The sequence below is a fragment of the Fusarium solani genome (assembly GCF_023522795.1).
Source record: "Fusarium solani strain SB1 chromosome Unknown bctg00000005, whole genome shotgun sequence".
NCBI lineage: Eukaryota > Fungi > Ascomycota > Sordariomycetes > Hypocreales > Nectriaceae > Fusarium > Fusarium solani.
The window spans coordinates 2,971,928-2,985,881 of record NW_027072153.1 but is presented as its reverse complement, the minus strand read 5'-3'; the positions used below and the strand labels follow the sequence as shown (position 1 = coordinate 2,985,881).

General features: G+C 55.3%; 2 protein-coding genes across 2 annotated transcripts; one reads left to right on the top strand and one right to left on the bottom strand.

Annotated features, from left to right (window-relative positions):
* Positions 1–2,375: 2,375 nt before the first annotated feature.
* MRS44_009394 (uncharacterized protein) lies at positions 2,376–3,319 on the bottom strand (the record flags this gene model as incomplete). The annotated part of the gene is made up of 3 exons (XM_046267898.2): positions 2,376–2,638; positions 2,762–2,862; positions 3,237–3,319. The coding sequence occupies 3 exons, from the start codon at positions 3,317–3,319 to the stop codon at positions 2,376–2,378; spliced, it is 447 nt and encodes a 148-aa protein (XP_046125386.2).
* A 7,125-nt stretch (positions 3,320–10,444) lies between these two features.
* Positions 10,445–13,414, top strand: MRS44_009393 (uncharacterized protein; the record flags this gene model as incomplete). The annotated part of the gene is made up of 1 exon (XM_046267900.2): positions 10,445–13,414. One exon carries the CDS (start codon positions 10,445–10,447, stop codon positions 13,412–13,414), a length of 2,970 nt encoding a protein of 989 aa, XP_046125388.1.
* Positions 13,415–13,954: the final 540 nt, after the last annotated feature.

The following is a 13,954-nucleotide window of genomic DNA, read 5'->3' as shown; positions in this document are numbered from 1 at the left end:
GCCGGTTGCTTCGCTTAAGCCTGGGGTGTGGACAGAGTTTCTCTACGGACATACCGTAAGAGTCAAAAAGAGAGAGGCCAAACGGGCCAATACAAATCGCAGCAAGTTACACAAGGGCGTCGCCCGCCTCCGCGAGAAGCACAAGAAGCACAAGCAGAGAGAGAGGGCCAAGGAATAAAGTCTTGGCGGGCGGCAAGGATTGGGCATTCTCTTAGTAAATCCGGGCCCGGGACACCTAATAGCCACGTAAGAGCAACTCATGAGGTGTGCAAACTCGCTCTCGGCCTGCGGTCCTCTCGGGGTCCTGTGTGTGCAGGCCTCGTGATGTGCTTATGGAGGAGCAATTCGTTGGATGTTCTTGTAGTCTCATCCGACTCTGCAGCTTCGGCATCTTGAACTGCCCATACCCATTATTCCCCCCTCCCATCAACCCTTACCCCAAGGCTTGTTGTCTAAACAAGACCGCATCTGACAGCCGACAAATGAAAAAACACGACCGGTCTAGGGGAGAGGGTTAAGGGAGGGGGCGGAAAAGTGTGGGTGGTCTGAGTTTATCCCCGGCCTTTTTCCCCAGCCCAAGCCCAGAAACGGCTCCTCCAGGGATGGGTCCCCTTTGACTAACCTCAATCTCGTTTGCCTTGGAACGTGCCCTTTTGCTACCTCGTGGGGATGGGATGTGTGTGATGGATGCCCTTTTTCACTGCCGACGTGGGGATCGGCGATGGCGAGCGTGGGAACTATGTAAGATTTCCATGTCCGCCCTGTGGTTTTTTTGATGCTGGCTGGATCACATGAGGTCTCCCCACTAGGATGTCGGTTTGAAGCTATCCATGTCCGGTTCCGCCTGTTGGTTCTCCGGTTCTTGGGTAATGGTAATAGGAAATCTCTGGGGCTTGAAAGACTTGGCGCACCAGAGATTGTCTTGGAAGAGTTTCGAACTGAAAAGACCTTTTTTTACTCTGACCGAAGTAGGGGAAGAATACCTAGGGTTACCATCACCCCCCATCTCCTGCCCCAAGACAAATCGTAGCATCATCGTAGGATACTCGTCCTACCATCGTTGGACACCTCTCGATCCGCCCGCCCGCGAATCTTCAGATTTCCTTGATGTGATCTTTGCCTGTATCCGAGGGTAATTGTTTCTCTAGGCGTTGGCCCATGCCCCGGAGTTACATCTCCCAAACCAAAGACTGCGGACTTGGCTCGGGATCCCTTCCTCTCCCCATGGTGTTTGCATCGGACCATTTGTGACTTGATGATCTCACCGTTTTCGAATCCGGGGTAATCGAGTTGGCGGACATTGGCCTCCGTCCGTTCGGTCAACAGCTGGGAAATACGATGGGAAGAATGGATGGGCTTCTTGGTGTCGTCTCTTTGTCCAGCGGCGCGGCAAGTAGGTAGACAGACTAACCTGAGGTATGAGTCAACGGTGTAAATCGCCCATGTGCATACAAGAAACTGTGCCATACTCTCCAAACCTCATGCCATTGCCACGTTTCCCTACAGGACACCCAGAACCATGTCCAAACCTCTACTGCCGACCACCTGCCGAAGGGTCACCCTCGCTCTATACCATTCTCCCGGGACACTTGCATCTCTCTCCACCCTCCAACTCTGCAAAGTACGTACAAGACCAAAACATCATGACCTTCACCAGTTCCCCCATATTCCCATCTCCCCAACGTCTTCAGCCCTACCCGTTGCGGAGTTTCTTCACGCCCCCTCTCAGCCAATGATGATTTATCATGGCCCTCAAGGGTAAGTTCAGGGCAGGGGGTGAACGGGACATGTCACGAACATGTCGCCTGCGGCTTTTTTTCCTTTTCCTTCTATCTACCCTCCCCCAACCCCGGGGGCAAGGGGGGATACATATATACATCACTCATTTTGATGATTATGTTAAACATGAACCTGCGTCAGTCTAGGCAAAACGTGGTTTCGGGCGATCGGTAAGTGGGCTCTTCTGTGCGCGCGGGTAGATCTGATCGGGACACGGATCTCTCTGTGCGTTTGATGACTTGCGTTGTTTTTCATGACCTGGCAAAGTTGCTGATTTTTGGGTGATGGACGATGCTTGCGGTATAAAGGGGGCCTGGCACCCAGATGGATGTATTGCTCTGGATGAAACTCTTCCTGGAATCTTCAACAACATATATCTCAACACGATATCCAAGACCAACATGCCCACCCTATACCTATACCAATATCCATACCCGACCACGCAAGTGACGACAACATGATATCAAGAGCGACCCCTTTCGGTAACTCAACGCTGTCCAAGCACCTGTCCGAGTGTACATGACCGACGAGTACGATCCAAGATGCGTCAAAGAGAAGGAACGAGTTGCTATATAAAAACGACCCAACAGGAGACATCACTCGCCACCAGCCGTGACAGCCTTGGGCTCTGAAGTCTCGGTCGCAGCAGGTGCCTCGGGGGCCTTGATGGTCTCCTTGGCCGGAGCAGGGACGTCGGCCGCGTCCTCATCAGCCTCAGCGTCCTCCTCGCCCTCTGCTTCAGCGTCTTCCTCTTCTTCTTCTGGCTCCTCCTCCTCCTCCTCTTCCTGGGCGGCGTCACCGTTGGGGACCTCTTCGCCCGAAGCTTCGGCCGTCTTGCGCTTCTTTACGGGTGGCTCGACTGTGTCGAAAGAATCAGCTTGATCCTACTCGCGATAGGGCGACTGCCCTTGATAGTGATGATGGATGGAAGGAGTGGATAGACCGGGCTGGCTCAGCTCGACCAACTTCGAAGCAAACTCACCCTTATCTTCAGCCTCGTCGCCCTCTTCATCATCCTCTTCCTCCTCCTCGGCATCCTCGTCCTCTTCGCTCTGTTCCTCTTCATCTCCGGTCGAGATGTACCTGATTCGGACCAAGGTCAGCGCGACGTCATCAGCTGGACAGACAACACCATCAAGCAAACGGTGGGATCAGTCTGATCGCGACACCACAAAAAGAAGCAAGGCGACGCAAGAAATGGGGATGCCGAGCTATCGCGACCACGGCACCTCAAGCTGCGCATGCAGGCGGGATCGACCATGACCATGATCGCATCCCATCACATTACATGCGACAACTGCGCGACGCGCATACATGGGAGCGGCGCAACGAATAGCGCAGCGCGAGGGGAATGCGCGATTGGGCAATTGAAACCTCGCCCCAAAAGTCAAAGGAGGAAGCAAAAACGCAACAAAACAACTTGGGATAAGATGCAGAGAGTAGAGAATGGAACATACTCCTCTTCCTCCTCGCCATCATCGTCTTCAGGCAGGGAGACGAGCTCCTCCTCCTCTTCGTCTTGCTTTCTCTTGCGGGACATGGTTGTGGATATGGGAGTGATGTAATAGAACTAACGAGTTGCGATTGACAAGTTCAGGAGTATAAAAAGCTTCTCTCGAGGGGAACGAGAGGGTTTTAAAGGTTACAGCACGAGATAGGCAAGCTAGACAGGACCAGAACAGAAGAGAGGAGAGAGAGGGAGAGTCAGGGGGAGTGGGAACGGCAGAGAGGGTGGGAGAGCAGACTGCGTGCGCGCGTGGGCGAGAGGAGGAGGGCGACAGACAAGAGCTCAAGTGAGGGAGCTTCGAGTCCAGCCAATTGCGGCTGTCACAGTCATCCCATCACTGGATACACTCCAGGATCACTGGGGGGGATATCACTAACAGGACTCAGGTAGGAATACATGGGAATGCGAACAACATCGCGACAACCAGAGGTACCGGCCCACGAGCCCGTCATCCAAGGATGGATTGGGTGGGTAGGCTGGGCTGGCGGGCAAGCTCAGGCAAGCTTACACACTGACTGACTGCCTGCAAACAGCCAGGCCAGGTCGATCAGGGCGACCAACGACTCGAGACGCGCAATGGACCAGATTAAGCCGGCGCCCAATCAGAGCTACCGACCGAGCTAGTCTGTCTGGCGCAGAGCAGCTCGTACCCCGGAAAGCATCAAGGTGGCCTCTTGCTTTCGCCTCTCCCGCTCTCGCCGCATCATTTATTGTACCTCGCGACCTCGCCAGCATGACATGGCATGGGCGAGACGAGGACCTTGTGAGAGGGGAAGGGCGGGGGCCCGGTGTCGAGGGAGAGGGACAGAGCAGAGAGCCTGGGGACGCAGACCTCTGACCTGGGGTTCCAGGTGGCTGGAAATGCCCACTCGGAATCCGTCACCAAGCAAACAGACTGCTTGGTCATCCTCTGCGGGCGACGGCGGGTGACGTAGGACTTTTACATTCGCACTCGAGGGGAATTGTCTCGCAGGGACAAGTCCGTTGTTCTCATCCACTGAAAAATGACGCCCTTTCAGCTTGCCCTCTGACACTGGAGCTCCGTCATGCCCTGTCGAGGGTCGTCATGGTCCATGTTAGGTACCCCGTAGAGCAGCCGAATTTCCCCATGGTAAGCCGTGCATGTCGTTGGTTGCACCGCCATTCATCTTGTCAGTGAAGAAGACGTGGTGTCGGTTAGCTGCACTTTCGTGGCCGAGGACAAGGGCGAAGGGAACAGAAGAGCTCTCTGTAACATCTCACCTCCATGAGACGAGAGCTCTAGGAGCTCGGACCCCCGTCTGAGACGGGAGGGATGTGATGGACGGATGACTCGGCTCAAGTTTCTCCGGGTTGTGCTGGGCTGGAGAAGCCGATGCGGTTGGATGACTCCTGAACAGCCTATCCGACAAACAGCCGGAGGCCAAGATGGCTGTGGACGAGGATGGCACGGGACGGGCCAAGGTTGGCGTCATAGATGCGTGGTGATGAGAGGGGGCTCAGCTGGGAGCTGAACTGCAAGGACTTTGCCGATCACGTGGAGGAAACGTGAACGGGCATCGTCATCTTCAGCTTCCGGGTAGGTGCGATGGCGCCGAGGGCGCAGATGAGATCCCAACTTACTCAGCTTCAGCTTCAGCATTCAGGCCATTGACCATTGCTAGATTAGCAACTCAATTGTTTCCCTCGTGTTCGACATGTTCAATGCAGTTCGTTGTTCGGTTGACGAGGCGATGCAAACACCTGAACTGATGCGTGCTTCTCAGCGCCTCTCAACTGCATGTTCGAGGCGCGGTCCAAATGGCTGTGCTGGGCATGTGCTTGATTCCGCGTTCCTCGCTGGCTAGGCGACAAGCAATTCCGAGTTCCTGAGAGGTTCAGGTGAGAACAGAGGAGATAAAAAAGAGGCAAGAAAAGAAAAGAAAGTGCAAAGGTCCTGCGGGGTTTGGATCATTGTCTCAATCTCCCGTGGCTCAGCTCATGTCCATTGGTGATTCCCGAGCACGCTTTCGCAAGGTTGTCTGTGCCTTGCATCAGCTCACCGGTTAGTCTTGGCTGCTTCAAGGCACAAACGATCGATGCCGAAGGGCACAGTAGCGCTTGCAAATCTCACGATGCATGTTCAGATGCGAAACTGGGGCGCAGTCTGCCTCGTCGGAACATGACCCAAGGCCAGCTCGGCAATCATGTCTTTTTTTCGAGGCTTGCAATGGTGATGCCTCGACTGCTCCGACTGTCGGTCCTCTCATCAAAAGACCGGGGCAAATTACCAGATCCAACGCTTGCAAGTCTAGACTGATGACCAAGGTCGAGATGGCAGGCAGATTTTGGCTGAAACGGTAGTCGACGAGCGAATCGCTTCCCGTCGAGATGAAGCTGATGAAAGGGCATGTCCGAGCCCGGCATATTGGGCGCCAACCCGCTAGCATCACCTCGGCCAGCCTTTTCTGCTCAAGCTTTTCACACCGATCTGCCGCTCCGCCAGCACACGGGAGCCGGACCGTTTCTGCAACCAAGGAAATTCGCTTCATGTTGAGGTGATGCTAGCATCAAATGAGGTTTAAACCGTGGGGATGGTCGTTGGATGGTCTGTCGCGCTTGTTGGTGCCTCGGTCCGTGTAAGTCGATGCGCGCCTCTGGCCATCTCGACGCGTTCTATAATGTTTTGTTGGCATTTAAACAAACAAAACGCCGCTTTCCAGGGCGACGGCTAATGAATATGGAGATGGGATGGGGCGCATGAGATTCTAGCCTTGGGCCGCGATGTCATCGTGACCCGGCGAGTCGGAGTCAGCATAACTCATGGCATCCTTGCTGGGCTGCGGAGATGAGCATGCACGTCCATCATCCATTGACCCTAGGCCGCATACAGAGATGCCCGAGTTATGCAGCCAGTTTGTTTGCTCCGATACTCACATGCTCCGATATATCAAGTGCCGTCTGTTTGTCTTGGTGCCTCACGCATGTCTCGCAGGTCTGGAATGGGAATCCCCATGCTGTGCCGTTACGATTAGCCAATCTAGCCGGCTATTTCGATTGATGATATCATGACCAGGCGAAGCCACTGCATCAACGGACAGCGCCAAGTAAAGACGATGCATTCTCATATATCCATAGGATGCTCCAGATCCGCCGGCCTTGTATCATACCGGAGCTGACAAACATCATCTCCATCCCACGTGCAAGTCAGCTAGCCAGTATTCCGCCCGGTTGTCATACCTTCTTACTGCGTCCGTATGTTTGCTCCATCGAGGCTGATGTCCTCCCAAGGCTCACTCAACAGCCAGCCGACAGGGGGCCACGAGGTCTCCATCAAAAGTGGGGGAGCAGCAAGCTCAGGTTTCCTGCAGGTCGGAAAATGAGTCCGCCAAAAGTTTCCAGAAGGCAACGCTCTCATTGCCGATCTTTCGCGCTTCAATTCTTGTTTTTGCTTTTTTAAACTTCCACCAGCTGCGGAGGAAACGAGATGAGATGCCCTCTGATTCCCCGCGTGAGTGGTCGCGATCGAGAGCGCTAAGGCGCTGAGACGGAGCCTTGATGCGCGTTTGGGCGGCGCTGAGAGTCCTGCGTGTTGTTGAGCATTAGCCTTTTCCCCTTGCACGTCAGCTTGCCAGCTGGACGTCACTCTCGCTTTGCTTTGCGTAATATTGCCGGGATGTGACTCTGGAAACTTGGTGTTTCTTTGCGAGCCTCATAGTAAGTGGAGAGGGCGCAAGAACTCGCCCGAGTCCCAGGCGGCCGATGCTATTGTCAAGGTTGAGTTGTTAACAAGATGATTACGGAGCATCAAGCGAGAGAGCGGGCAGTCCCATGATCCTTGCTTGTCATCTCGACTGTAGATCCAGGAATTGTACCAGAAGCCTCGGAGGGCAAGGGTGAGAATCCTGCCTTGCTGATCCTCCTCCCTCCGCACGCATCGAATCGTGACCAATCGAGATTGAACAGCGACCAGCTCATCCAGGCGCCTCCTTGCGAGCTCAGTGCATTGCTGCGATACGTCACGACGCGATGCAACGCGCGATGCGGCCCAGCGAGTCGGAACACACGGGGAGCATGAACGCACATGGAGAACCGGAGCACAGAGTTCTAATGTTTGCTGTGCCTTGGTAATACCGTGACCCGTCGACGTAATGCATCGAGCATATGCTGTAATATCCTGGATACGGGTGCAGCTTCATTAATTGTGAGGCGTTTGGACCGTGATGGGGGATAAAACAGGGTTGCATTATGTCCCTGCAGATGCAAGCCTGAAGCCACACGGTTGGAATGAGATAATCCAGGCACAGAACGGATCCCATTGGCCGGCTTGGCGGGTTCATCCACCTTGGCCAACGTGTGCCTGTCTTTTTTTTGACGCCATCAAGCCTTGAGCTTTTTACCCTCCGCTCTGTCTCTCTCCCTTCCTCGTCCAGGGCAGAGGAAACCTAACGGGGCCTTGCAACGCTAAGAAAGGGGAGATGACTACCCGATGTGGATAATGGCATTCGGGCGTCCATGACGGCGGCGCCGCTTGTGTGCATTTGGAACGAACGTTAGCGGGAGGAGCCCGCCCTGGAGCCCGCTGGGACCCAAACGTTGGAGCGCCTCTGGGTCGGCTCCCTTTCCGGAGCCATGTGCTACGAGGGTAGCTGACCAACTGGAGAGGCGGCGCTGGAGATGGTGGCAGCTCTAGGCTCACGGTGTTGATCTTCTGTGCCTTTGGCAGGCTGTCAAATGTGCCTCTCAGACCTCGCTCGTCCTTCCGAGTTGACTTGAGGAGTAACCCTTCTCCTCGTGGCCTGAGAATAAAACTGTTGAGAATGGACGGATGGGTCGCCATGTGACTGCACTGCTACTGTACCACAATGGTGCAACCAGACACACCACCATATGAGCATGAATTATGTCAAAGGCTGTGGAGGAGACCACGACAAGAGGGGCAGGTTTAATTTGCATCCCATCCATAGTCGAGAGGGGAAAAGGCTGCTCCTCCAAGTCCCAACGAGGCTTGCCTGGTTCTAGATTGGATGGAGGGAGGTATACTAGCACCGAATAAGAGGCCCTATTCGAGGCAAGGATAGGACTGCAAAGACGAGATCCATCATGGCGCGCATCGTCTGAATAGACTATTCGACCGATGCTTGTGAAAAGTGAGTGATCGCGAGGATGAAAAAGTCTTTTTTTCTTGCTTGCTTTTCCGTTGATCTCTAGCTCTTTTCTGATGCCCCTGCGCTTCCCGCTTCGCTTTCCCTGCGACTGCGGCTGCGAGACTCGTCACAGACATAGACACGCGCTCGTGCTGTCTCTCTTGAACCTGATCCAGAACATCTCCCTTGTCCATATCCAATCCAAAACTCCAAGCCTCGGATTCACGAGCATCCCCATACGAATACATACATGGCGAGATCAGATCGCCCCCTGTCTCGCTGAGCTGCAGTGGTGCATCAAACACCAAGAGGCCAACCAACCGTTCCATCTGGTTGGAACCACCTCCTCGGAGCGCCCTTTTCTCTTTGCTTCTCCCATTTACCCTAGTCTCTGCTCTTTTGCCTCTTATTTTTTCCCACCAAACCCTTTGGCCAGATCCTATACCCTTGTCACCGGCTGGGGTCGACTGACTCAATAATTGCCCCCCTCGCTCCAGCAGCCTAGCGTCCGTCCGAAAAAGGGCACAGCACTCCTAGGTTAGCTGAAGGAAGGGCCCAGCGAGCAAACGAACCGACTGATTCTAACTGGCTTCCCCGGGCACGACTTGAGCCCATTCGGCCAATAGCGGCGCGCAAGCTCGTCTGCTTGCTCTCTTTGGTGGTCTCTGATCGACTGACCTGCTCGCTCGAGAACATATCCGAAAAAGACGGGAGACGACACTTCAGCCAAACGGAAAGCTCGCCGCTTGGACGTTGCGTTGACAGCCACTACTGCAAACTGGCAGGCCTCTCTTTTTTGTCTCCCTCTTTCCCCTGGACGACTTCTTTTTTGACGTGCTTTTTCCTTCGGTTTGGTCTGGCCTTGTCTTTTCTCCCCCGCCACCTGCCACTTTTTTGACTCCTGGGTCTCTCTTGTTTGTCTCATTTCCATTCCCTGGATCCCCTCTCAAGAATCCCCATCCAGGCTCTCTTCTTCCTTGTCGTCTGCGCCGACATAACCCCGTCAACTCCAATTCGATCCATTGCAAGCACGAGCCTGGGCTTTGCTTCCTTCTCTCGACTCGACTCCTTTGGCGACCCTCGGATTCAACAAACACACTCCCTTTGCGCGTGAGAGCCTCGTGTGTTGTGCTTATTACAGCATCGCCCCGAGCTCCCTGGTAGTCGACCCTGGTGCTTATGACCTGGACCCCATCCCATCCTGGTCGTCAAATCAACCTACCCGCTCTGCCTACCTATCCGGCTTCCCCGTCGAGTCCTGTGCAGGGTGCGTGATTGCGTACGTGCGATTTTTCGCTCTCACTTTGGGGCACCGGTTTGAGGTCATTCATTCATTCTCTTGCTCACTTCTTGGGCTGCCGGCTGGGTTGTCTTGTCTGTTTGAGACGAGACTCGGCGTCCATTCTTTGACGACCGCCGCACCGTTGGGCCTCGACTGAGCCCTGTCATTTCCCTGGGGAACTGTAACCAACACGGGCAAAATCGATCCTTTCCAAGGGCGAAAGGTTTTCGCTTCGTTTTTAACACCTAGCCTTCCGATTGCCTCGACAGACGTTCTCGCTGCCTGTGGCCTTGCCTGTCCTTTGCGCTATCCGATTTCGAATCCGAAAAAAAAGTAGACTGCTCGTGCGTGCGTCACTTGCGACTCCAGACCCGGACCGACGGTCAAGATCTGCCTCGTAGGCCGCCTCGATTCGACCTCGGAAACCAACACCATCTCTTCTTCTCCCAGGTTATGATTCAGTGGCGATGGCCAAGAGCTGTTGTTGCTATTTTCCAAATCAGACCTCGCTACTTTCGCTCATCCTCGGCGCTGCACCGGTCAGCGCGCACTGCATGAGGCGGTAACCACTAACCAGCCCATCTTCAACCATACCACCGTCAATATCTTCGAAACGACGACCCACGACGACGACACCTTCGCAAACGATACGAACCGTCACGCCTCTTGACGAGCATCCCTGTCTCTGCCCGCTGGGCGACCAAAGTTCTGGTGATCCTCTGGCGCCCAGCAGCAGCATTCCGTTCCTTCGCCGGCTAAGCCCCCGACATCATGACACCCCTCGCCATTTCTGTCCCCGATGGCTCGGGCTCGCCAAGTGCAACACGTCGGAAGTTTTCACTCTACGGGGACCGGTTACGGGATAGTGACAACAGCCCCGTGCCGGGTGCCTCGACCGGCGATGCATCACCTTTTGCTTCGCCGTTGGCTTCGCCCCTCGGATCACCTCTTGCATCACCTCGCGTGCATATCGTGCCGTTTGGTGCTGCCTACCGCCATGCACGAGCTCCGTCAGACGAGTCACTCTCACAACTGCCGCCTTTGCCAATGTCACCACGATGGGATTCGTTGTCCAACCCTGCTAAATTTATCCTGCAGCCCTCAGCATCGACCCCGGCATCGCCATTCGAACCCCCACCACATTCTCCCTCACCTTTTGCATACGACACAGCCGCAAGCACGCCTATCGAATCCCGAAACGCCTCCCCGACATTCCCTCTGAAATCTGCTTCGTCACTGGCTGATCTGCGCGCCTACGACAGCCCTCCAACGGCCGTGGAGAACTTCTCGCGGCCGCGGAAACAGAGCATTCGTCAGCCAATCACAGACGCGGCTAAGACCCGGGCCGCCCCCAGCGCCCCAAGCGCCTCAAATGCCCCCAGCTACAATGCCGCCGACCAGTACTTGGAGCTCGTCACCTCTCCTCAACATCCTCTCTGGCCTCCGACACGCCCCCGCGGCCCTTCTGTTTCGTCTTGTCAATCATCGTCGACCTACCACTCGGTCCTCTCTCCTCCCGGTAACGACTTATATGAGCCACGAGCGCCCCGTGCTAGGACCACCAATGGTGCGACATCATCCGCCGCACGGCCGCCCTTGAGCTACACCAACAGTGGCTCGGCTTCCCCGAGCCCTGTCGTCGCCCCTTGGATGAGTGGTGAAGAGCTTCGCTCGAGCTTCCGCTCCCAATTCACAGAATCAACTGCTCCTGGCACCGCTGTCACAGAACGAAGCAGCGTTCTTACAAAGGACAGCTCCGTCACCTCGCTCTATCCCAGCCCGGAAGGGGACGCTGAGCCAGAGGGTGACGCCGACAACGAGCTCGACCCTGATCTCGACGAGCCGAGCCTTGAGGATGTTATGGGCATGTATGAGCAAGGCTTCGACGACGACGACGAAGACGACAACAACGACAACTACTCGGACTACAACGTCACCATGAACGCCCGCCCAGCTACCTTGACGTCGGACTGGGAGCCGCGTCGGAGCGTCTTGGATGCTACTGATGACGAGGACTTCCCCAAGCGGCCGATTCCAGAGTCCGTCTCGACATTGGATGTCGAGATCCGAATGTCCAAGATGATCTTTACCTCTCCTGCCTTTACATCATCCGTACCCCATATCGCGGAAAAAGAACACTACAGTCGGGGAATCGCTGAAAAGCGCGACTCGGCCAAGTCGATCGACTCAGAACCCTCAGTCAACTCTCAACAACCTCCCTCTGCTACCGAACCTTCTGTTACACGCTCTCCATCCATTTCGACACCCATCTCTCCTCCCATCTCTCCACCTATCCCGGCACACAAGCCAGCCGAACGTCCCGACACCCCTGAATCTACCAAAGACCCCGAACCCTCGCCCGAACCCCCTGTCATCACTGTGGCCGCCGCACCTACCGCACCTGTTGAGCCCGAAGACCCCGACTCCCGTGATCGCTACGGCTTCAAGAAGGCGAACCAATACGTCACCCGGGAGCAATACGACAACTGGAATGCTGGTTATACCGAGTACCTGGCCCGCCGTCGCAAGAAGTGGGCCGCGTACCTCAAGGACAATGCTCTTATGACAGATCATCCCAACCGGTTTCCAGCTCCCAACGCAAAGACCAAGCGGTTCGTGCGCAAGGGCATTCCCCCGGAATGGCGCGGTGCGGCCTGGTTCTACTATGCCGGTGGACCTGCGATCCTCTCTCAGCACTCGGGTCTCTACGATAAGCTGACCTTTAAGAGGGCCAAGGACGTTGACGCTGAAGCTATTGAGCGGGATCTACACCGCACATTCCCGGACAACATTAAGTTCAAGCCTCCCGGTGGACCAGAGACGACGGCGTCAAGCAGCACCAGGGAGAGCCGGACGACTATGTCGGATTCCACCCGCAGCTCAAGCCCGGGTCCACCCAACACTGAGGGAGAGCCACCCATCATTACATCGCTGCGTCGGGTGCTTCACGCCTTTGCCGTGTACAACCCTCGAATCGGCTACTGCCAGAGCTTAAACTTTTTGGCTGGCCTCTTGCTCCTCTTTGTTGAGACGGAGGAGCAATGCTTCTGGCTCCTCAACGTCATCACAGTCGTCTACCTTCCAGGGACGCACGAGATGAGCTTGGAGGGCTCTAAGATCGATCTCGGCGTGCTCATGACTGAGATGCGTAACTCGATGCCCGCCATCTGGGACAAGATTGGCGGTGAGCTCGAGGCGGACCCCAACTCACGGCCTTCGACTGGCAAGTCAATGCGGCTTACTCGGGCACGGCGCAAGGAGCTGCTACGCATGTCAACGCCAACAGACCGACTCCCACCAATTACGCTCTGCATGACGGCATGGTTCATGAGCTGCTTCATCGGAACTCTGCCGATCGAGACCACTCTTCGAGTGTGGGATGTCTTCTTCTACGAAGGTTCCAAGACGCTATTCCGCATCGCCTTGGCTATCTTCAAGCTGGGTGAGAACGAGATCAAGTCTGTGGCTGACCCTATGGAAATGTTCGGCGTGGTACAATCGATGCCAAGGCGACTGATTGACGCCAACGCGCTCATGGAGGCGTGTTTCAAGCGGCGGAATGGCTTCGGGCATCTCAGCCAGGCCCAGATCGACGAGAAGCGCCAGGAACGCCGAGCCAAGGCACAGCTGGACCGAGTACGACAGGGGAAGAACCTCAACACGTGGAACGTGGCGCAATCAGACACAGAGGGCGGCAAGAGGAACATTTTCGGGAAGAAGAGGTCACCGACAGGTGCATGATGTTTCAACTCGGGCTCCCTCCCTTCTACACTTACTCACACATTCACACTCCTTCATCTCTCCTACGACTTTATCAACCTTTTCGCCTCGGCATCCTGCATCCCACACCAGACACGGTGGCGGAGCCGCCGAATCTAATCATGGGATGGCGTTGGACGGATGGCATTCATTGTTTGCTTCGTTCTTGATTCGACCTAGCCGGCACAGTGTCTGCATTTCACACTTGATGTTTGCTTCTATTCTACCTTGTTCTCATTCACATCATGTTCTGTTATTACCCGCAATACCCTTTTCGGGTGTTTACTATGTCTCACAAAAGAGGGGAGGGACCAGCGTTGGGCGGTTTGGAATGGACGGGATGGAATGGAAGGCCCCAAAAAAGGAACCTTGTTTTATACTTAATGACGATGGCTTACGGCTGCATTGCGAGAAGACCAAAAAAGCACTATACCACACCAGAGCACCTCAGCAGGTGAGGGAGAGCTCCCGCAGGAAGGGGGACGGGAGCGAGTGGCAGAGTCCCGTCGAAGCGGTGTTTGT